Genomic DNA, 22829 nt, shown 5'->3' with positions numbered 1-22829 from the left:
CCGAGTAACTCGTGTTAAAACATGAGCTCGTTATTTGAAGTGTGTGGCTCTGAAAAGAGCCGTTGTGATCTGAGCCGAGGTGCTGGTTTAAGCTCTCTCTCCGCGGATGCGACGAGCCAGCTGGATGTCTTTAGGCATGATGGTGACCCTCTTGGCGTGGATGGCGCACAGGTTGGTGTCCTCGAACAGACCCACCAGGTAGGCCTCGCTGGACTCCTGCAGAGCCATGACGGCGGAGCTCTGGAAGCGCAGGTCGGTCTTGAAGTCCTGAGCGATCTCACGGACCAGACGCTGGAAAGGAAGTTTGCGGATCAGCAGCTCGGTGGACTTCTGGTAGCGACGGATCTCTCTCAGGGCGACGGTGCCGGGCCTGTAACGGTGAGGCTTCTTGACGCCGCCGGTGGCCGGTGCGCTTTTACGCGCAGCCTTGGTGGCCAGCTGCTTCCTGGGAGCTTTTCCTCCGGTGGACTTACGAGCGGTCTGCTTGGTTCTTGCCATTGTGGTAGAGTTGTCTTCCTCAACAGAGAAGTGTGAGTGAGAGCAGCGTTGGCTCCTCTTTTAAACCGTCAGGAGCTCGCGCGTCACTGAGACGCCTTTTCCTTCTTCCCGCCTGATTGGTCAACTGTGCATGGACCATAACTCTGCTTCTGATTGGAGGAATCCTTTTAAACTGAATTAATTCTTTGCATTAGTTAGTAAGTTATTTTCCATATCAGTAATATGACAGATCATATCTCATAACATCAGATACATAAAACTGTACATATTTACCAGTTTATTAATGAAAAACACCAGTAAGACAAATATCTTTACACAAAAGAATTTAACACTCAAAACCAGATGACGCCACGTTTTAAAATGTTTTACATGTCAGTTTTGTAATAGAAACGGTCATTAGTCATACAAATATATATAAATAAGTGTATATATATATAGTCTGTATTCTGTTCTTGCAGCAGTTCAGAATAACTAGTTACTCGTTTTAAGTGTCAGTAATTGTTTATTCTAAATAAAAGGTCTGGGTCACGTTACAAACGTTCTTGGGTCTGGTTCCGTTTTTTCCTCATTCAACTCTCCGTTTAATGATAGTGTGTAGAGTTTGTCGATAATTGCGAAGCAGTCATAATAGTACATGTACTTTGGTTTGTCCTTGACTATTTGCATCTCGTCCCACATTAAAAGTAAAAAATTAAATGACTTCATCTCTTTAAAGGGAGTGTGTGGCTCTTAAAAGAGCCTTTGAGTCATTTCGTTGTCGCTGATGTTTAACCTCCAAATCCGTACAAGGTGCGACCTTGTCTCTTCAGAGCGTAGACCACGTCCATGGCGGTCACGGTCTTCCTCTTAGCGTGCTCGGTGTAGGTGACGGCGTCACGGATGACATTCTCCAGGAACACCTTCAACACACCGCGAGTCTCTTCATAGATCAGGCCGGAGATACGCTTCACTCCACCACGGCGAGCCAGACGGCGGATAGCGGGTTTGGTGATTCCCTGGATGTTGTCGCGGAGAACCTTGCGATGACGCTTAGCGCCTCCTTTCCCGAGTCCTTTGCCGCCCTTCCCTCGTCCAGACATCGTAGTAGTTCGAGTGGTCAATCTTCTAATAATCAGCGACAGTAAAGCTGCTTTATTTATTCCAACTGGGCGGACGTTTTCGAAGACAGGGGGAGTGGTTTAAAAGAATATGAGCAAAACTGTAATGACGTCACTTGTTCCAGGCCTCAGCTCAACAGTAACAATGTTCGTTTTTAAGAGGGTTTTACATTATACATCAACGTCAGGCTCACATTTTTTAGTAGAAGTGGAATCTTTTAATTCACATTCATATCAATTATAGATTATACGTCTAAATGAAAATTAACTTCATGAACGTAAAAAGAGCACACATCACTTAACAAGTGCTGTTGTAATCAATTTCTTTTAAATTTTCAAATAAATGTCTCTGTTACTACGTGTGTTTTAAAAAGCGAGAGTGTGAATGACATTTTATTTCGTTTGTTGTGACAGGAGAGTAAAGTGTAGGGAAGTAACAATAGTACATTCTATTCATATTGCACTTTTTGTCATACATAACCTCAAAGAGCTACAACAGAGAGAAACATTATTTTTTGTTAATTGTGTTAAAATAAGTGTCATATCAGGAGATACATAAATAAATACGACCTTATCAGATCCTAACAGACCAAGCGATGTAGCTAAAAACTGGCCGTGATCATTGATTTAATCTGAGACATAACGAACAAGGACTTGACTGGTTGCGGATCAAATATTTAATGTGAAACTAACTTCATCTCCTTTAATGTTGCACAAAGGACAGGCAGGACATTTCAGTCTAAAATATGACCTGCTGACAACATTATAGCCCATGAGTCTATACTGGTATAACCAATATACAACTCTGATGGTCACCAAATTCACTTCACCTATGGAGTACCTTCATTTCAAGTTACTACACTCATTAGTTTTTCAAATTTTCCTCTAACTTCTTTTATATCACTATTTGTATGCAATAATATTTCACATACATTTTGTAATAGCTTTGTAATAACAACTCTGTTTTGTCATTTCTTTGTTGCTGATATTTAACCTACAAAGCCGTACAGTGTGCGACCTTGTCTCTTCAGAGCGTAGACCACGTCCATGGCGGTCACGGTCCAGTGTCCATCAGAGGTGACGAGGTGGAGATAGTTGACAACTATAGGTACCTCGGTGTGTGGCTGGACAGTAAACTGGTCCTGCAACACAGACCATGTGTATAAGAAAGTTCAGAGTAGACTGTACTTTCTGAGGAGGCTCCGATCATATAACATCTGCAGGAAACTTCTCTGAGCTGGACTCACTGGTGACAGTTGCTGAGAGGAGATCACTGGACAAATATTGTCCATCCTGGATGATGACATCATCCTCTCATCACTGTCATAAGTGAGCAGAGAAGCAGATGGAGCACGATTGATCCTTCCCAGATGCAAAACAAATAGACTCAAGGACTCATTCATTCCTCGTGCTATTAAATTGTACAATTCTGAGTTTGGGGGCAGGAGTGGAGTAAAAGTATTATGATGATGTTCTGTTCTATGTTAGTCTTAGTATCCTTTGTCTTTGATTGATGATCTTTAGACTTAGATTGTATCATCTTGTTCTTTCTCTTTGTTTTTGTTCTCATTTTATTTTTTGTGAATTAATAAAGTTCCATTTCAAACTCACTTTATGGAGGTCTTGCACAAAAGACAACAGGAGTCATCTCACAGTCCAAATCTCCCATTGATGAAATAGTTTGTCACGAATATACTTGAACTTTTTAATGCGTTGACTTTTCAGCCTATAAGCATGCTTGTCATTTTAAAATAAACGATCAACTGAACGTGTGAATGTACCTAACAAACTAAATAAGATACAATTACAAAAGTCTCACATGAAGTGAGAGGGTAACTCGACCATCATATGGACGCGTTGTGCGGTAATATTTGAACACAATATATGATAACGAAGCTCATGAGATGAAGTGAGTGGCTCTGAAAAGAACCATTGGGTTGTAGGAGCGAGGTTTACTTGGAGCTGGTGTACTTGGTGACGGCTTTGGTACCTTCAGACACGGCGTGCTTGGCCAGTTCACCGGGCAGCAGCAGACGCACAGCGGTCTGGATCTCCCGGGAAGAGATGGTGGAGCGCTTGTTGTAGTGAGCCAAGCGAGACGCTTCTCCGGCGATGCGCTCAAAGATGTCGTTGACGAACGAGTTCATGATGCCCATGGCCTTGGAGGAGATGCCGGTGTCGGGGTGGACCTGCTTCAGCACCTTGTACACGTAGATGGCGTAACTCTCCTTCCTGGACTTCCTCCTCTTCTTGCCTCCTTTGACGGCGGTCTTGGTCACGGCTTTCTTGGAGCCCTTCTTGGGCGCAGGCTTGGTTGGTTCAGGCATGATGACGATGGTCGTTACCGAGTGACTGGCCTCAGCTCAGCGGACATTCTTATATTCGTGCTGCTGCTCCGGCGAGTGTGTGGTTTCTTTATTCTGATTGGCTGCTTTAAAAAGCGGCGGGCTGATTTGCTCCTGAACGGAGGTCGATTGTTTGAGTTCATGTGTTGTCTTAACAATGGACGTTACTTTTGTTTAAACATGGTTCAATAAAAAATTGTATGTTTCATGAAAAATCTAGTTTATAAATAAATTATTTACTCGCTTTTGTAATTATATTATAGTTATGCGTATATCGGGAAACTTCAGGCCAATGTAAGTAAGTAATTCTTATTTGTATAGCGCTTTTCTAGACCAGGGTCACAAAGCGCTTAAACAATCAAAACAATATTCAAAAACGTATTTACTTTAAGGGTCAAGAAAAAACTGATAACACAACAGGAGTTCCAGAAAATCAAGGAAAAGCCTGAACAAATAGAATGTAGGAAAAATTATTGTTTTTATATCGAATTAAGAGATTTTAAACCTGTTGTGAAATCGCTAGTTTCGGTTATACTCTCAGAATGTATCAGAAAATTATGAATACAATCGTTTCAGTTTGATCCTCTTTTAGAAAGAGTTACGAGGCAGACGTTGACTGTGACAAAGACATACAAGTTAACGTCGACTTGTATGTCTTTGTCACAGTCAACGTCTGCCTTGTCACTTTAAACCAAGCGCCCAGCATCGCTGCAGCCTCCATTGATGAACACAAATGTCATTTTTGTTGTGCTCAAAATTCCGCTACAGCAATAATTGAAGTTGCGGGTGTTACATATTACTTGCTTATGTGCGAAATAGTGTCAAACTCAAATCCGGCCTGCCAACTTATTTTGTGAAGCCCTTCGAATAAAAAAAATTCAAACAATTTCCTGACGGAGACCTCCTGAGGGATTAATAAAGTTCTACCAAACATAAATAGATTGTTGTTCATGTTGGTGACATAAGATGAAGGGTGTCAAGGAATGTTTAAATAGATCTAAAAGAGGACTGATTTCAGAACTTTTTGCTTTTTGGAAATTCACGCAAAAATAGTTTGCGATAACAATGACTGAACTCTATAGTTGGATGTGTGTGGCTCTGAAAAGAGCCGTTGAGTTACTCGCTTTTGTTATTAAATATGCTCATAACTTGAGGCCAATGTGATCAATTAAAATGCAGGGGAACCTTCGTCTTTATATCGAATTAAGATATACAACGAGTCTTTAAATCACTAGCTTAGATTATATTCACAGGATGGATCAGGTCCACGCGTCATTTTATCAAATTTTGCCCAGATGTCATTTAATAGTAATGAGCTGTACCGAAAAAAAGCTTTTTTGTAGTAAACGAGAATAGTTTGAGCTATTAACAGTGTCAGTTAGTTGAAGTTTACCAAATAAAATGACAATGAGGCGAAATGAATCAATGACTGAACTCTATAGTTGGATGTGAGTGGCTCTGAAAAGAGCCGTTGAGATACAAGGATGTTGTTCCACTTTATTTCTTCGATGCCTTCTCGGTCTTCTTGGGCAGCAGGACTGCCTGGATGTTGGGCAACACTCCACCCTGAGCGATGGTCACTCCTCCGAGCAGCTTGTTGAGCTCCTCGTCGTTGCGGACAGCCAGCTGCAGGTGACGCGGGATGATTCTGGTCTTCTTGTTGTCGCGGGCGGCGTTTCCAGCCAACTCCAGGATCTCAGCGGTCAGATACTCCAGCACAGCTGCCAGGTAGACGGGAGCACCAGCGCCGACACGTTGAGCGTAATTTCCCTTCCTCAGCAGTCTGTGGACACGACCGACTGGGAACTGGAGTCCAGCTCTGGAAGAACGGGACTTGGCCTTAGCGCGGGACTTGCCGCCGGTTTTGCCTCTGCCACTCATGTTTGTAGATAATGTCGAGGAACGCTCGAAGTATGTTTGGAAATGTCGGACAGTCTCTCTATATATCCGTCAGTAGAGGGCGGTTCTTTCTGGCAATTCGCTCTTAAACCTTTCCTCCAATGAAAGGCTGAGTTTGCGGAGGGGTCGCTTCCAGAGGCGTGGTCCACGTTAACTGGAACTGTTCGTTTGTATGTTTTTATTGATCATATGCATGTTTAAACTGATCGATAGAAGATATGCCGTAAATGACAACATATTTAGTGGTGAAGTTTCACGAAAAGTAAAAGCTTTGTGGTTCTTGAGAGGAAGTTAAGAAACACTTTTGCGAGCGCCTGCTGCTTGAATTGAATCAATTGAAGTCAACCATTGAGGATATTTAGATTAATCTAGCAATTAAAAAATATATAGAAATATAAATTAAACAATAACCCTTAAATGTTTAACTTGATGTTGTGGCAGTCTATGCACAGTGGGGGTTTTTTATTTGTATTTCATGTTTATTTTACGCATATAAATTAATCTTGTGATGGAAACATTGATTAAACTATCTTACCGTCTCAATAAATAACTTTTTTGAAACATAAAAGTGAAAACAATATATATACGTTTGATTTCTCAACACATTCATTAAAATGTGTGTATATATTTGTATATATATATTTTTATTAAAAAATATATATTTCTGCCGTAAAAATACATGAAACTTTGTTCACTTATACTTCAAATTCTGCTAAAGATGAAAATAAAGTCAGATCTTTGTCAACTATTACGTTTATTGTTTGTTTTATTATAATAAAATACATTGTGAACAAACAGCTTTTCAAGCAAATATGACATGTCATAAGTCAGTAATTAAATTATTTAAACAACCGTAAATTAGTTATTTTGCGAGAAAACAAAAAAATAAACGGGAAATTATAACAGATCAGCAGAAAATAAATATTTCATATTTCCACCACTTTTCTTCCAACAGTCTCACACACGTCTGCAGACTCTGGACTCATCACGCAAGTGTCATAATCTAGAAAAGAAGTGTCTCTGGACTATATAGAGAAAAGTATCTCTTTATCAGTGATTTATCGTAAGATTACGGCTCACTTGACTGCACTTAATAGACCGACTTTACAGGTGAACCTCGGTCTAAACTTGGCTCACGTCTTCATTGAATGAGTGAGTTATTGACAGCGTGTGACATGTTGAGTGACAGCTGCTCTGTAGAGGAGTTGGGTGGCTCTGAAAAGAGCCTTTAATGGAAGCAGAGGTTTGAGCGTCTACTTCTTCTTAGGAGCTGCTTTCTTGACCTTGGGTTTAACGACCTTCTTGGCAGGAGATTTCTTCACTGCTGGCTTCTTCTTCGCCGCCACCTTCTTGGGACTCTTGGCTACCACCTTCTTTGCAGCCTTCTTGGGACTCTTGGCTGCTGCTGCTTTCTTCGCTGCTGGCTTCTTTACCGCCTTCTTCGGGGACTTCTTGGCGGCTGCTGTCTTCTTCACGGCGGTCTTGGCCTTCTTGGCTGCTGCTGGTTTCTTGGCTGCTGCGGGTTTCTTGGCTTTAGGTGCAGCTTTCTTGACCTTAGGAGTTTCTTTCTTGCTCAGCTTGAAGGAGCCGGAAGCTCCGGTGCCCTTGGTCTGGACCAGAGTTCCTGCGACGACCAGCTTCTTAACAGCGGTCTTGACGCGAACGTTGTTCTTCTCCACATCGTATCCGGCGGCGGTGAGAGCCTTCTTGATGGCGGCCAGAGAGACTCCGCTGCGCTCCTGGGAGGCGGACACAGCATTGACGACCAGCTCGCTGACGCTGGGGCCAGACTTGGCGGGCTTGCTCGTCGTCTTCTTCTTCTTGGCGGCTTTGGCCGGAGCGGCGGCGGGAGCTGGAGCGACTTCTGCCATGATCTCAGATTCTCAATCTAACGGTGTTCAGACTGGACTGACATGCGCGGGGAATGGGACGTATTTAAACCCAACATGAGAACCGTGGAGAGTGAAGGCGGCTGCAGCTCCACTGAGCAGCGTCTCTCTGCTCCTCTCTTGTGTTTTCTCTTCGTCTTTCAAGCTGAAAAACAACAACATGGGTCAAATAAATAGTGATTTCACTGAACATTTTTGAAAGCGGACATGTTTATTTTCCCGCTTAACAAACAAACATTTTAACTGGATTCGCAATATTTGCTGTGAATCGTTATAACTTCACCTCTTTGCTGTCCTCAGCGCTCGTACTCGCAGATATCTTCCTCGTTTTTCTCCTATAAAAGTAGTAAAATGAATAAAAACATCTTCAAACCATGTTGTTAAGTTAGAGGAGTCTTCTTATCTCACATCTGAATGTCTTTAATGTGACTTTCTTCGACTTGTGTCGAAACATTTGACGTTTAATTCAAGTAGCAAACACACACTTACAGGCGCCGAATTAGAATTAGACAATCCCGTGTCAATAATTCAAATCTTTTCATGCTGCTTTAATACACCGATTTAATATACAGATACATTTCTCTCTCTGTCATTTAACAATCTTAAATTCCACTCTGAAATTTGATTTTAAAAGACAAAGTATTTTAAGAAAACTTATTAGACCACTGAGGACAGGAGACTACTTGATTGTATACATTATTAAATAACCAAAGATTCTGACCTCTGAAAGTGAGACCTAACTTTGTTCTGTTTAGCAGAAGTGGAGCTTCAAATATATTCCACATAATAGTTATTGTAATCATCCAAACTTCTTTGAGGATCTATTGATGTTCAATTGTAAGCCTGTTTTGTCCTATTACTTCTTTTGACTAGATTTGTCAAGTTTATTTATCTATAGTGACAGCAAGAAAATAACTTCAAACCATTTTAAGGTATAGGCATCTTCTTGTCACAATGTCTTTAATGTGATTTTTCACAACTTATGTTGAAACATTTGTCATTTGATTCAAGTATCAAACACACACACAAGCGCCGCTTAATGTCACTTGACTCACCTGCTGTTTGATTACACGACACATTGTTTTCTAAATACAAAAAATAAAATCTAATAGTTAACAATTCAAATAAACTACATTATAGAAAAGCGCTCTTCAAATATTACTTATATTATTCTTTCTCTCAGACCCAAAACATAGCTTTTGCAAATCTCTTCTACTTTTTAAATTACTTGATGAAATTAGTTTCAGAAACTGTTGTAACAAGATAGAAAAGTCATAAAACTGTTCATGTTGACACATGTCAAAATAAAACCAAAGTAATTCCCAATATTAAAAGGTTAATATAATCCACATATATATATATATACATATATATATACATACATATATATACATATATATATACATACATATATACATACATATATACATATATATACATATATATATACATATATATATACATACATATATACATACATATATACATATATATACATATATATATACACATATATATATACACATATATACATATATATACATACATATATACATATATATATACATATATACATATATATATTCATAGTTTACAAACAATACAAAAATAAATGTTTTTGTCTGATTAAATTAAAATGTGCATGTTGCCTAAGGTTGATGTTCAGGACAAGGAATTGTTTGTCTCAACAGTACAGAATAAAATGGTCAAACACAGAAAAAAAAAAAAAAAAACAGAACCAAACATCAAGGCAGCCACTCTATAGTGCCTAAAGTTGTTTTATGCCACTTTTATTTTGATAGTTCTCAAAAGCCTCAAATGTGATCTAAGACCACTGAACACATTATCTTGACATGTTAAGAGTCAAGTAAACAAAAATAGATAAATGTGATTCTCACATGAAAAGAAAGTTTGAGTCAAGACGCTTGATATTTCTTGTAGCCTTCAGAGCTGCTCTTGTTCACACAAAGAGAATGTGTTGTGAGAATGTTGTCGCAGGACACATGCCAGGTGCTTGCCAATGCAGAGATGCATGAGTTAGCAATATGTAGTAGAGGGTCAGCAGTCGATGCGAGAGAATTTGAATTGATGTTCAGATCCCACAATCAATAAAATTATATAATAATGTTTAAGAACAAAGATTAATTAAGTTTTGATTTTAAATGAACTTCCGAGTAACTCGTGTTAAAACATGAGCTCGTTATTTGAAGTGTGTGGCTCTGAAAAGAGCCGTTGTGATCTGAGCCGAGGTGCTGGTTTAAGCTCTCTCTCCGCGGATGCGACGAGCCAGCTGGATGTCTTTAGGCATGATGGTGACCCTCTTGGCGTGGATGGCGCACAGGTTGGTGTCCTCGAACAGACCCACCAGGTAGGCCTCGCTGGACTCCTGCAGAGCCATGACGGCGGAGCTCTGGAAGCGCAGGTCGGTCTTGAAGTCCTGAGCGATCTCACGGACCAGACGCTGGAACGGAAGCTTGCGGATGAGCAACTCGGTGGACTTCTGGTAGCGACGGATCTCTCTCAGGGCGACGGTGCCGGGCCTGTAACGATGAGGCTTCTTGACGCCACCGGTGGCCGGTGCGCTTTTACGCGCAGCCTTGGTGGCCAGCTGCTTCCTGGGAGCTTTTCCTCCGGTGGACTTACGAGCGGTCTGCTTGGTTCTTGCCATTGTGGTAGAGTTGTCTTCCTCAACAGAGAAGTGTGAGTGAGAGCAGCGTTGGCTCCTCTTTTAAACCGTCAGGAGCTCGCGCGTCACTGAGACGCCTTTTCCTTCTTCCCGCCTGATTGGTCAACTGTGCATGGACCATAACTCTGCTTCTGATTGGAGGAATCCTTTTAAACTGAATCAATTCTTTGCATTAGTTAGTAAGTTATTTTCCATATCAGTAATATGACAGATCATATCTCATAACATCAGATACATAAAACTGTACATATTTACCAGTTTATTAATGAAAAACACCAGTAAGACAAATATCTTTACACAAAAGAATTTAACACTCAAAACCAGATGACGCCACGTTTTAAAATGTTTTACATTTTACACTTTCTACATATGTCAGTTTTGTAATAGAAACGGTCATTAGTCATACAAATATATATAAATAAGTGTATATATATATATAGTCTGTATTCTGTTCTTGCAGCAGTTCAGAATAACTAGTTACTCGTTTTAAGTGTCAGTAATTGTTTATTCTAAATAAAAGGTCTGGGTCACGTTACAAACGTTCTTGGGTCTGGTTCCGTTTTTTCCTCATTCAACTCTCCGTTTAATGATGGTGTGTAGAGTTTGTCGATAATTGCGAAGCAGTCATAATAGTACATGTACTTTGGTTTGTCCTTTACTATTTGCATCTCGTCCCACATTAAAAGTAAAAAATTAAATGACTTCATCTCTTTAAAGGGAGTGTGTGGCTCTTAAAAGAGCCTTTGAGTCATTTCGTTGTCGCTGATGTTTAACCTCCAAATCCGTACAAGGTGCGACCTTGTCTCTTCAGAGCGTAGACCACGTCCATGGCGGTCACGGTCTTCCTCTTAGCGTGCTCGGTGTAGGTGACGGCGTCACGGATGACATTCTCCAGGAACACCTTCAACACACCGCGAGTCTCTTCATAGATCAGGCCGGAGATACGCTTCACTCCACCACGGCGAGCCAGACGGCGGATAGCGGGTTTGGTGATTCCCTGGATGTTGTCGCGGAGAACCTTGCGATGACGCTTGGCGCCTCCTTTTCCGAGTCCTTTGCCGCCCTTCCCTCGTCCAGACATTGTAGTAGTTCGAGTGGTCAATCTTCGAATGATCAGCGACAGTGAAGCCGCTTTATTTATTTCAACTGGACGGACGTTTTCGAAGACAGGGGGAGTGGTTTAAAATAATATGAGCAAAACTGTAATGACGTCACTTGTTTCAGGCCTCAGCTCAACAGTAACAATGTTCGGTTTTACATTATCAACGTCAGGCTCACATTTTTATGTAGAAGTGGACTCTTTTATTTCACATTATTATCAACTATAGAGTATACTTCTATGTAATAAAAATTAACTTCATGAACGTAAAAAGGACACATCACTTACCAAACGTGCTATTATAATCAGTTTAAAACACCATTAGATATTACCCTATTATGAATTACCATCATCCATTCAGTTTTAATTGAAACATTAATAATGAACCAAAATAAATGGCAAAACTAGAGATTTTCCAATAAATGTCTCGGCTACTACGTGTTTTAAAAAAGTGAGAGCCGAGTTGAATTCATATGCAATTGTATTTTGTTTGTTGTGACGGAAGAGTAAAGTGTAGGGAAGTAAAATTAATAAATTAAATTAATATTGCCATCTTTGTCATACATGACCTTGTGGTCATAAGCGCTACAACACAGGGATGCATTTCGTTTGTTAATCATTTTAAAATAAGTGTCAGACTGTTGAAAGTTCAACTGGCCGTGATCATCGATTTAATTTTGGGACATAACTGATTGCAGATCAAGTATTTCATAAACTACTTTTGTCCAAGTAATTGATAGAGCGCTTTTCCAGACCAGGGTCACAAAGTGCTTGTAAAGTTTTAGCCCATCAGTCTCTACTGGCATACCCCAAAATAATGAACCTTAATCTGGTATAATTTAGTTAATCCATAACCTATACCAACCATAATCATTAACATAATTACATTGATGGCAATATTTTGACAGACGACGAATGCTCATGAGATGAAGTGAGTGGCTCTGAAAAGAGCCGTTGTGTTATAGGAGCGAAGTTTACTTGGAGCTGGTGTACTTGGTGACGGCTTTGGTGCCTTCAGACACGGCGTGCTTGGCCAACTCACCGGGCAGCAGCAGACGCACAGCGGTCTGGATCTCCCGGGAAGAGATGGTGGAGCGCTTGTTGTAGTGAGCCAAGCGAGACGCTTCTCCGGCGATGCGCTCAAAGATGTCGTTGACGAACGAGTTCATGATGCCCATGGCCTTGGAGGAGATGCCGGTGTCGGGGTGGACCTGCTTCAGCACCTTGTACACGTAGATGGCGTAACTCTCCTTCCTGGACTTCCTCCTTTTCTTGCCGCTTTTGGCGGCGGTCTTGGTGACGGCTTTCTTGGAGCCCTTCTTGGGCGCAGGCTTTGCTGGATCAGGCATGATGACGATGGTCGATACTGACTGGCTTCAGCTCAGCGGACATTCTTATATCCTTGCTGCTGCCCTGGCGACTGTGTGATTTCCCTTTTCTGATTGGCTACTTCAAAGGGGCGGGGTGATTTCCTTCTCAATGGTTTGAGGGGCTTATGTATATTTCATGTCCTAACGGTCAAATTAGGTTGAATTGAACAACATAGTAAAAGGATTATTTATATTTCACGAACAATCGCGTTCATAAATGATCATTTTATTTTCGCTATTATCACTGGATCTGCTTATATCTGGAAATGTAGGATAATTTAAATATTTGGAGGAAAACATTCCAAACATTTTTAAAACATCATTTTAAACATCATTTAAGGTAATAGTGGATCTCCTTTACAGCCTCTGATCATGCGATATAAATACAAATTGCTTACTTACAATTGATATTTTTTTATTCGTCGGTCAGTGCTTTAACTGTTAGGGCCGATACAATTTCACGAGCAGGCACAATTGAGTGTGAGAAGAAAGTACATTTTAGACGTGCTAGTGTGTATAATTAAAACAAACCTGCGTCAAATTCATGGGGAGAGTATTTAAGAGAAGACAAGGGACAGAGATAAATGATGTCGATGTTGTAAAGACAAACAGATAAGAGATTAATTGAGTCTCAAAGAACTAAATAACAGTTTATCTGTGAGGTAAATATCGACCTGGACTGTATTAATGTGTGCCATTTGTGATTGAGTACAACAACTCTGAGCTAGTGCACTTGTGTCCAAAAAAAACAAAAAACTTGTAAAGGGGTGAATATAGTCTAGCACAAAAGTCTACAACCCGCTGCTCCTTGTGAAGCTCCTTCACCCGCTTTATGCTGGCACCTGAAGGTAACGACACATTAGTGAAAAATTACGATATAAATTCAATTTAGGAATTTTATAAATGATTCGTGATTGATATAGTGAGGTCCACACTGTATTTAATCCAATTTAAAATGTCTTAATAGCTTTATTTTATTTTTTTTGATTAAATGAGAACAGTTTCTGATCTATAACCCTTAACAGTGCAAGTTGATTCCGCTCAGTCGTTGACCAAATGAATCAATGACTGAACTCTATAGTTGGATGTGAGTGGCTCTGAAAAGAGCCGTTGAGATACAAGGATGTTGTTCCACTTCATTTCTTCGATGCCTTCTCGGTCTTCTTGGGCAGCAGGACTGCCTGGATGTTGGGCAACACTCCACCCTGAGCGATGGTCACTCCTCCGAGCAGCTTGTTGAGCTCCTCGTCGTTGCGGACAGCCAGCTGCAGGTGACGCGGGATGATTCTGGTCTTCTTGTTGTCGCGGGCGGCGTTTCCAGCCAACTCCAGGATCTCAGCGGTCAGATACTCCAGCACAGCTGCCAGGTAGACGGGAGCACCAGCGCCGACACGCTGAGCGTAGTTTCCCTTCCTCAGCAGTCTGTGGACACGACCGACTGGGAACTGGAGTCCGGCTCTGGAAGAACGGGACTTGGCCTTAGCGCGGGACTTTCCGCCGGTTTTGCCTCTGCCGCTCATGTTTGTAGATAATGTCGAGGAACGCTCGAAGTAGGAGTAACTATGTCGGACAGTCTCTTTATATATCCGCGAGTAGAGGGCGGTTCTTTCCCGCTCACGCCGAGCGCTCGCTCTTAAACCTTTCCTCCAATGAAAGGCTCAGTTTGCGGAGGGGTCGCTTTCATTGGCGTGGTCACACGTTAACTGGAACAGCAAGCGTGAAAATCCTAAAATACGCTTTAATGATCTTATTTGTGATGTTTCATTGCATTTAAAGGTTTTCTGTTTTTTAAGAGGAAGATGAGAACATTTTGAGATCTTTAGCTTCTTATAGAGTAAATATTGGCGCAAATCAAGATTCTCTTGTAGGTTAGACGTTTGATAGATTATTTTTACAGAATCTAGACGTCAAATAAACCTGTTTTTAGGATAGTCTACTAAATCTAGCCATTTGAATCCATCAAAAGATTACATGTAACTAACTGTACGTAAAATGTCATTTCATCAAGTACAATATTCTCATAACATAGTGTTTTGTTTTTTAATCTTCTAAATAGGTTTTAGTCACACTATTGTCATTAGACATTTACTTAACTATCCTACTGCATCTCCACCAACATATTTTTCAAACATAAACTGTAGATGTTTAAATATATATAGGAGTTTTCTTCACTGCTGGCTTTCTGTCTTTTGTCTTTTTTCCCCTTTCTATTTATCTTTTAGATAACATACAACTATTCAATGAAATAAGTCAAGGTACAAATATACAATCGATATTAAAACAGATACGTTTTTTTAGAAAGGAGCCAACACATACTCTTCAGGTGGACCAATAACAAAGATCAAACTGGATTACTTTGGCTACTTAAAAATCAAATATATGGAAGGAAGAGGATTGGACTTAGAATGGCACCCTGGGGAACGCCTGCTTCAGGAGTTAAAGATGATGAGATGGTGGTGGCAACTTCGACTATAATATAGCCGTTACTGAGGAATCTTGAGATGATGGACTGGGTGGGTTGTGGGGGTCTAAGGTTTCAATCTAGAAGTCTATTGTCAAATGCTTTTTGATGTCAAAGAATATTGCCAGGGTTAATTATTTTGTGTTGTTTTTTTTAATGTCTTCTGAGAGGTGGAGGATGTTGTCGGTGTTCCTTTTTTTAAAAAAAATCTTGCATACCGTATTACGACGAGGCCCAATGATGTGTTCAAACAGTTTTCCGACATGAATAAGGGGGCTTATAGAGGGTAGCTTGTAACAGGGTTGAATATACTGTATATCTGTATCCTGTTTGTCCATTAAAATGTTTCATGTGTGACTGAATTGTGGTTTATTTGGCCATGAGTGGATGGTTTTGAGATAGTTACGGAAGAGAGTGGTGTTTTGTGATAATGGTGCCAGAAGATTTGAGTGGGGGTACAAAACGTGCTTATATGTTAAAACATCGTAGTATGAGATTATAACAAAATGAATGTGCACATGCAATCTTTTTTTTATATTTGTGTAGAAAAGGTATGTGATTGGGTTAAGTTTTTCTGTTGAGCGTTGATTTTTTACATACATATTTATTAGGTTTGTATTGATTTTTGTCAACTCATGAATATTGGTAATATAATGTGTGTCTTGTAGTTGACAAAAAAAGTGGAATGCAGACCCCCCCAGAAACAACTGCATTCAAGCAGTATGTTCTACTAGAATTATAAATCATGAATAATAAGTTAAACTTGTTCTGAGCAATATGTTGTTTTGTTTTTTTAAGAGTCAATACAGATTAATTCATTTTAATTTATGTGCAACATGGATAAGCATCATACAAGTGCTGACTGTGAATAGCATTTTATTCAATCACTTTGTGAATTACCACAAAAAGGTCTTACGTAAAATCATGTTGGAAGCATAATCTCATCTAAATCTTTGATTCAAGTTAGTGGAAAGTTATAGACCACACTATGATGAAGACAGCAGATTTCTGGAAACAACACTAGATGAACTCACAGACAAAAAAACTCAAAGGAAATTTGTTTCACAAGATAAATACAGTATGACTAGATTGAATTGTGTTGTATAATTGAATTGTATTCTCTTCATTGACAAATAACAGCATTGTGGGATTTAAAGCAGCACTACGTAACATTTTGACTTTTAATAATTTGTGTTAAAATGTTTAATTTCGAAAAGCTATGATCCACTAGAAGTCTAGCTATAATTTGAAACGTGTTCTTCTCTACACATCTTGCCTGTGTGATCCAATTGGTCACCACATGACCCTCAGACCACAATAGGCCTGTGAGCCTGAGACCCTGGTTCTAAAAATTCTAGAACTGAAGGGCTTTTGTTCTGCCACCAGGGTCAGGTGGAATTATTTTCTGACAATCTAAAGTTTCCACTGTTGCAATTACACTTTTGCAACAGTTTGGGGAGCCAAATACGATTAGTCCTCCGCAGTGCTGCTTTAATCAAAACTGACATGTTAAAGAAACATTGTGCTGCTGAACCGTTTACAAGTTTGTGGCATTTGTCAATTCAAGTGTGCACCTTCATTCCACTTTCAATACCTTGATGCTATGACGTGAGAACTAAAACTTCTGATTGATTCAGACCAAGAAGAAGGGAAGCAGGGTTGAGCTATACTTCCTGGTAGGAGGCGGGACTTCAGCCAGCAGGGAGCCATCTGTAATTTACTGGACCTTGGTGACAGTCTCGTGGATTGACTGGGCAACATAGTCGATGTTCTTTGAGGTTAGACCGCACATGTTGATGCGCCCACTCGCCATCAGGTACACATGCTTCTCTTTGATCATGTACACCACCTGCTGGGCTGCAGGAGGTGACAACAAATGCAATATTTACAGTGTGCCAGGTTAATACAAGGAGCTTGCTGTGTGATGTTAGACTCACGGTTCAGTCCAGTGAAGCTGAACATTCCTATCTGTTGTGTGATGTGGTCCCAGGTTCCAGGAGTCCCCAGAGCCTGCAGTTTAGACTTGAGCTGATCCCTCATTAACAGAACTCGATCAGCCATCGTCTTCACGTTACCCTTCCTGCAAGTAGGACAGTATCTGTACCAGGAAAAAACTGTTTAACTTCATCCAACTTTTGATCCAAACCCTGTTTGTCTTGTAACCAGCTAACTCTTGTCAGGTAGTGTTAAGTTTTTAGTAATAAAAACCTTGATTTACACAGTTCCATTTATGGAGGGAGTACAATATGGAACATCCAAACCCTCTTCTTCATACATCTCTTTCCACTTGGTCGAATTTTCCACAAATGTAATATACAGTTTCATTGCTTTGCTGAGGTCACACAGTTGTACCATTTAAGATTTATCCCAGACAACTCCTTAGTATTACAGGCAAAAAAAACTTGGTGTCGTCCTGGACAGAACTTTCGTTTCCATGGTTGCATCAATTAAACATTCAAAGACCATTGGAAGAGTCATCGCATAAGTTTTTCCATCGTAAGTCTGGATTACTGCAACTCGTTTCTCTCTAGTCCCCAACAAATCCTTTCGTGAATTGAAACAAGTTGGATATGTTGCCACCTAGAGGATCACCATGAACTAATTTATCAATATCATCCGCCCAGTTCTCCAGCAGCCCATTGACACATTATCCAGTAAAAAAGGGGTGTCCAAACCGGTCCTCAAAAGGACTGGGGTGGTGCAGGTATTTGTTCCAACCGATCAAGCATGTGCAGTTTAACCAATGAGGTTTCAGGTGAAACAAGCAACACCAGACTGACAATCAACCTGATTACACTCTGAAGACTCCTGATTGGGTTGAAGGGGGTGCTCTTGATTGGGTGGAACAAAAACCTGCACCACCCCATGCAGATTTGGACACCCCTCCCTAAACATACCCTAGATGCTCCCATATTATTTTAACTCTATAAACATGATTGTCCCTCCAGCTCAGAAGGTCACAATGTGGTCCTTGTGGCTTCAGTCACTCAGAGTTGTATGCAATTAAAGAGACGTTCAAATCAACACATTAGTTGCCCTTCTAATATGTTTTTAAATAATCATATTAGGTTTAAAGTGTTTATGGGCCACATTAAATGACTCCATGGGGCAGCTTTGACACCCAGACCTCCCCCTATCTACTGTCCTCTTACCACTCAGCAAATAGCTCAGGACAGTTCAGGGTCTTGCTGACGATTCGAGCTCCCTGGGATGGTGGGTTGGACCAAGTGGTTCGGACAATCTTCTCCATCTGGGATAGGATGCGACCCAGGTTTTCACTGTCCTTGGCGACCACAGTCAAGTTCCCCACTCTCTCATCTGTAAAGAGCACAAGCAATCAGCTTGCCTTCAGTTATGATCAAACAAGTTCCTGGTTGATAAACACGTAGGCCTGAACTTACTGTAGAGGCCAAAGTTTTTGGAGAAGGACTGAGCTACCAAGAGTTCAAATCCCTCTGAAACGAAGTAGCGGATTGCCCAGGCGTCTTTATCTAGAGAGCCGGAGGCAAAGCCCTGATATGCCGAGTCGAAGAACACAAACAAGTTCCTCCTCTGGGAAATGAAATCAGTGATATCAGAAATTTAAAACACAGAAGTTTATCAATTAATCATATCCGTTCACACTTCTGACCTTCATGACTTCTGCAATCTTCTTCCATTCCTCCTGAGTCGGGTCAGTACCAGTGGGGTTATGTGCACAGGCGTGGAGGACAAAGATGGAGTGTTCTGGTGCTTTCTGGGATATTAAAAAAATTAATTAACAAACTTGGTCCAGGTTCAACAATATTTTTATATAGCTACGTAACAGGAAAAAGGGCAAAAAAATTAACTTGTTTTTTGTATTATTTTTTATAAAATATAAAACCTATTTTTACACTTTTACATTAATACATTTGTTATTCAATGTCCAAGTCCTGTTAGTTTGTGTGACTGAGACTGAAACTAAATAAACGTTATGCTTTGTTTCTACCCTATTTTTAACCCATTTTATCTTGTGGTCAAGGTGACCTATAGGCTTAAAACAAATATGTTTGAGGTATCCCTTGTTATCTATGGATTAAGGTGACAAATTTTGTTTCCGGGCTTTGGGTCACTTTGACCCCGAGATAAAACAAGGGTTACATGGGACTCAAACATTTGTAATAAAGCTGTTCATCTAGCCGCCAAAGTAAGAAAGAAAATAAATTAAATAAATGACTGTTTGGACTCCATAAGCGCGAAAACATTTTTTCAACACTGTCTCACTCCCCCTCAATGAATTCATCACTCGCGTAGGATTTGCAGATATTCACTTTCATTATAGTTCTAGGGCTCTTAGAAGCTTGTGTAAATATACACAGGTGCAGGAGTTGACGTCAACTTGTACGTGAGAGCTAAAGATTACAGTGCAATAGTCTGTACTTACCTCTAGGTCGTCCAGCAGACCGTTGATGTCAAGTCCTCTCTTGGCTGCATCCCAGTAATGATACGGACGAATGTCTTTGAAACCAGCATCAGCAAACACACTGTTGTGGTTCTCTGTGTAAATGACAATTAATAACAACCTCCTGATGACACCAAAAAAGAAGAATGTCGCTGTTCACACTGACCCCAGGTGGGCGCAGACACGTAGATAGGCGTGCTGGTGTTGTTGACGCCATTGTACCAGCGGCGAAGGAACTCCGCTCCAATCCTCAGTGCACCCGTTCCCCCGAGAGATTGTACCCCACCGACCTGTGTGAAGTTTTACAAGTCGGAGAGTAGTCATCAGCATCAACATAAATCTCCACAAAGGACAAGTTTTTCCCAAGTATCTCACCCGGTTATCCTTGATGGCTGTGCTGTCCTCTCCAAGTGCCACCTTGGAGGAAGCAGATCTGAACTCTGGCAGGCCGAGGATGGGCAGGTACTCGTGGTTGAGACTTTCATCCTCGACGATCAGACGCTCCACCTTCTTGACCACAGGTAGCACCCAGGGCTGGCACTCATCCGTGCGGTACGCTAGAAAAGAGACAGCAAGTTTACTCGCACAAAAGTTTTACATTTTCGTATGCATGTCTGGGTCTAAAATAGGTTGGTGAGTATCAAATGAGCATTGAGCAATGGAGGCAACATAAGATGGGATTTAATACAGAGAAGCTCATCAAATTATCATAAAAATTAGCTCAACATTTGGAGTTCATATTCTCAAATGATCACTTTACAAAAAAATACACCCATTTAATCAATTACACAATCACTCAGCAGAGCAAATAAAGTCCATCAGACACCCTGTGAAGACAAAGACAACAACAATGAATTGAAGAGAGACATGTTTTTGGATGGATCTCTAGTGATTACAAATAATAATTTAGTGAAAAATAAAGTTGTCTCAATCTCAAAGGTCAGCTCATGTACAGTCTAGCCTGTCAGCCATATTGAACAAAGTGTGTCTTACAGTCAAGCCGAGCAGACCACGATCAGGTATCAGTCCCTCAGAGCAGCTGTGAACTGTCACGCATGATCAGAGGAAAAGGTCAGTTTTAATTTAGCCATTTTTATTGATAGTGGAAATTCTATTATTAGCAGTCCTTCGGGATGTCTTCCCAATGAACCAGTGTAGTTTTGGTTTTATTCTTAGGTCATCTACTGCCCTCAAAATTTTAGAGTCAGCTTTAGTATTTTCAAAATTAAAAAAAACATGACAAAGGAACACATTCAAGTTTAAAAACGTTTTATTTATATTAGAAGCACTTTGACATTAAGACATTCTGTCAAATCTATGCATGAAGAAAAGGGAAATGCTTTTTATTTGTTGTAATGGCAGGACATGCTTCAGCCATTACTGACTCTGTCAGTGTATTTGAGCAAAAAAAACAACAGCAGAAAAACTGGTTGGATAACAAAGATAGATAGTAGAGGATTATTAAGTAAACATTATAAACTTATGTCAAATTAAAATTAAGTAAAATGTACTGCAAATGGTTAATGGAGAGCATTGAGAATGTGAAACATTAACAAACTCAAAGCTGGGGGTACAATCCAACATACCAAGTCTTTTTTCATAGCCTGTACAAACCATCGATAGATAGATTTGGCTCAAAATTACATTAGATGATAATTCACCAAAACATCACCAACTATTGCTACTAGAAAATGTTTCTCCCGGGATCAATAAAGTATCTATTGCACATCAGGATCGTGACTTAAAAGGTTTTGTTTGTTGTATTTTCATCAAAAAAAATGTATGTCTCTTCTGTGAGAAACAGATACAAAGCTGTTTAAGTGTTGTATTCAAAATTTTCTTTGGTATTGCTTTAGTTTTATGCACACCTATAATCGAATATAAGTCGACAATGAAGGAATATTGAGACTATATACTACTGTATACATTTTTTTTAATAAATAATCTAAACAATGTTTCAGAAAAAATGTTTAAAAAATGACTAGAGGTTCAATAAACATAACATTATTTCATTAATTTCGTGTTCATAATAACTATCAGTTATTATGAGGCGAGTAAACAAGACAGCAGGGGTCACATGACAGCATACACACAAATGCAACCAGCTGTGACGACATGACAGCAGCATCGTTAGCTGTTAGCAGAGCTAGAGGTCAAACAGAATCCGTGCTAGTGTTGTTATGACGTCATAATATCAAAACAAATCCAGACACCAGTGACTCGCGCGAACACCGGTGCCATTACCTGGATAAGAAGTGTTAAGGTGTGTAGTGTAAGCGCCAATGACAGCTACATTAGCATTAGCAACTCTTACCTCCCACCCCGAGGTTCACCTTCTGTGGGTGCGTGTCCTCCCTGAAGTCTGCTGACAATTTAAAGACGGCTACCGGCGGAGCTTGAGGGACTTCGCTGAATATGGACATGGCTGAGGACGAAGAGTGTTGTGCAGCGAGAATGAAGGCGAGAAGCAGCTGTTGTTTTTAGCTCCAGAGCGGGAGAGAGACAGGCCGGTTCACCTTCACACAAGACCCGGGAAGGCAGCAGTAAGTCCGTGAGCCAATCAGAACGCAGAGACACAGAGAACAGCAGCCAATGGGACCGCAGCACTGAAAAGACGAGAACATGTCGTTCATTTTCTTTTTATTTTATTTAAAGTGATAGTTCAACTTATATTCTAACCTCACTCATGTTCTACTCATCCATTGTTTTGAAAGTACTCCATTCCTTTTAAGAGTTGAAGGCAAAAATGTTTGTTCATTTTAATGTAGCGACTGGAGCTCAGTGGTCTTCGTAGTCATCTTTGTCTAAAAAGACACTTAAAAACATCCGAATACCTCCATACTGCTCGCCTATATTCTACCTCTTGGACTGAAGCTTCGAAATAAGAAATTGTAGAAACAAGTCTATTTTAAGATGTTTTTTAGCGGACGCGAGCTTGCTAGCTAACAGCCTAAATCTTGCGCACCAGTGATGTGAGGACAGACCTCTGGCAGGACATGAGAGGCTCATAACTTCGGCTACAAAAAAACTGAAAAATACAGACTTGTTAAAGTCTTTTTCAG

At 40.4% G+C, this 22829-nt stretch overlaps 9 protein-coding genes and 1 pseudogene across 9 annotated transcripts; all 10 read right to left on the bottom strand.

Annotated features, from left to right (window-relative positions):
• Positions 1-23: 23 nt before the first annotated feature.
• LOC148089112 (histone H3) lies at positions 24-498 on the bottom strand. The gene has a single exon (XM_087803136.1). The coding sequence runs from the start codon at positions 496-498 to the stop codon at positions 88-90; it is 411 nt and encodes a 136-aa protein (XP_087659262.1). The 3' UTR covers positions 24-87.
• Positions 499-1109: 611 nt separating this feature from the next.
• Positions 1110-1582, bottom strand: LOC148089111 (histone H4). The gene has a single exon (XM_087803123.1). It carries the CDS (start codon positions 1575-1577, stop codon positions 1266-1268), a length of 312 nt encoding a protein of 103 aa, XP_087659249.1. The 5' UTR covers positions 1578-1582; the 3' UTR covers positions 1110-1265.
• A 1965-nt stretch (positions 1583-3547) lies between these two features.
• On the bottom strand, positions 3548-3925 carry LOC148089110 (histone H2B-like). The gene has a single exon (XM_087803080.1). It carries the CDS (start codon positions 3920-3922, stop codon positions 3548-3550), a length of 375 nt encoding a protein of 124 aa, XP_087659206.1. The 5' UTR covers positions 3923-3925.
• Positions 3926-5437: 1512 nt separating this feature from the next.
• LOC148089109 (histone H2A-like) lies at positions 5438-5821 on the bottom strand. Its single transcript, XM_087803068.1, has one exon. The coding sequence runs from the start codon at positions 5819-5821 to the stop codon at positions 5438-5440; it is 384 nt and encodes a 127-aa protein (XP_087659194.1).
• A 1271-nt stretch (positions 5822-7092) lies between these two features.
• LOC148089108 (histone H1 pseudogene) lies at positions 7093-7712 on the bottom strand (annotated as a pseudogene).
• A 2209-nt stretch (positions 7713-9921) lies between these two features.
• LOC148089107 (histone H3) lies at positions 9922-10396 on the bottom strand. Its single transcript, XM_087803043.1, has one exon. The coding sequence runs from the start codon at positions 10394-10396 to the stop codon at positions 9986-9988; it is 411 nt and encodes a 136-aa protein (XP_087659169.1). The 3' UTR covers positions 9922-9985.
• Positions 10397-11183: 787 nt separating this feature from the next.
• LOC148089106 (histone H4) lies at positions 11184-11505 on the bottom strand. Its single transcript, XM_087803111.1, has one exon. The coding sequence runs from the start codon at positions 11493-11495 to the stop codon at positions 11184-11186; it is 312 nt and encodes a 103-aa protein (XP_087659237.1). The 5' UTR covers positions 11496-11505.
• Positions 11506-12487: 982 nt separating this feature from the next.
• Positions 12488-12862, bottom strand: LOC148089105 (histone H2B-like). The gene has a single exon (XM_087803095.1). The coding sequence runs from the start codon at positions 12860-12862 to the stop codon at positions 12488-12490; it is 375 nt and encodes a 124-aa protein (XP_087659221.1).
• Positions 12863-14019: 1157 nt separating this feature from the next.
• LOC148089104 (histone H2A-like) lies at positions 14020-14403 on the bottom strand. Its single transcript, XM_087803055.1, has one exon. It carries the CDS (start codon positions 14401-14403, stop codon positions 14020-14022), a length of 384 nt encoding a protein of 127 aa, XP_087659181.1.
• Positions 14404-16154: 1751 nt separating this feature from the next.
• Positions 16155-22309, bottom strand: LOC148089103 (aspartate aminotransferase, cytoplasmic-like). Its single transcript, XM_087803018.1, has 9 exons — positions 22082-22309; positions 20143-20324; positions 19934-20057; positions 19750-19862; positions 18976-19080; positions 18746-18896; positions 18497-18662; positions 17282-17424; positions 16155-17201 (listed from the first exon to the last, which is right to left on the bottom strand). The coding sequence occupies exons 1-9, from the start codon at positions 22188-22190 to the stop codon at positions 17062-17064; spliced, it is 1233 nt and encodes a 410-aa protein (XP_087659144.1). The 5' UTR covers positions 22191-22309; the 3' UTR covers positions 16155-17061.
• Positions 22310-22829: the final 520 nt, after the last annotated feature.

This window comes from Callionymus lyra, chromosome 1 (genome assembly GCF_982586985.1).
Source record: "Callionymus lyra chromosome 1, fCalLyr1.hap1.1, whole genome shotgun sequence".
In the NCBI taxonomy this organism is placed as follows: Eukaryota; Metazoa; Chordata; class Actinopteri; order Syngnathiformes; family Callionymidae; genus Callionymus; species Callionymus lyra.
This window is presented reverse-complemented; position numbering and strand designations above follow the sequence as displayed.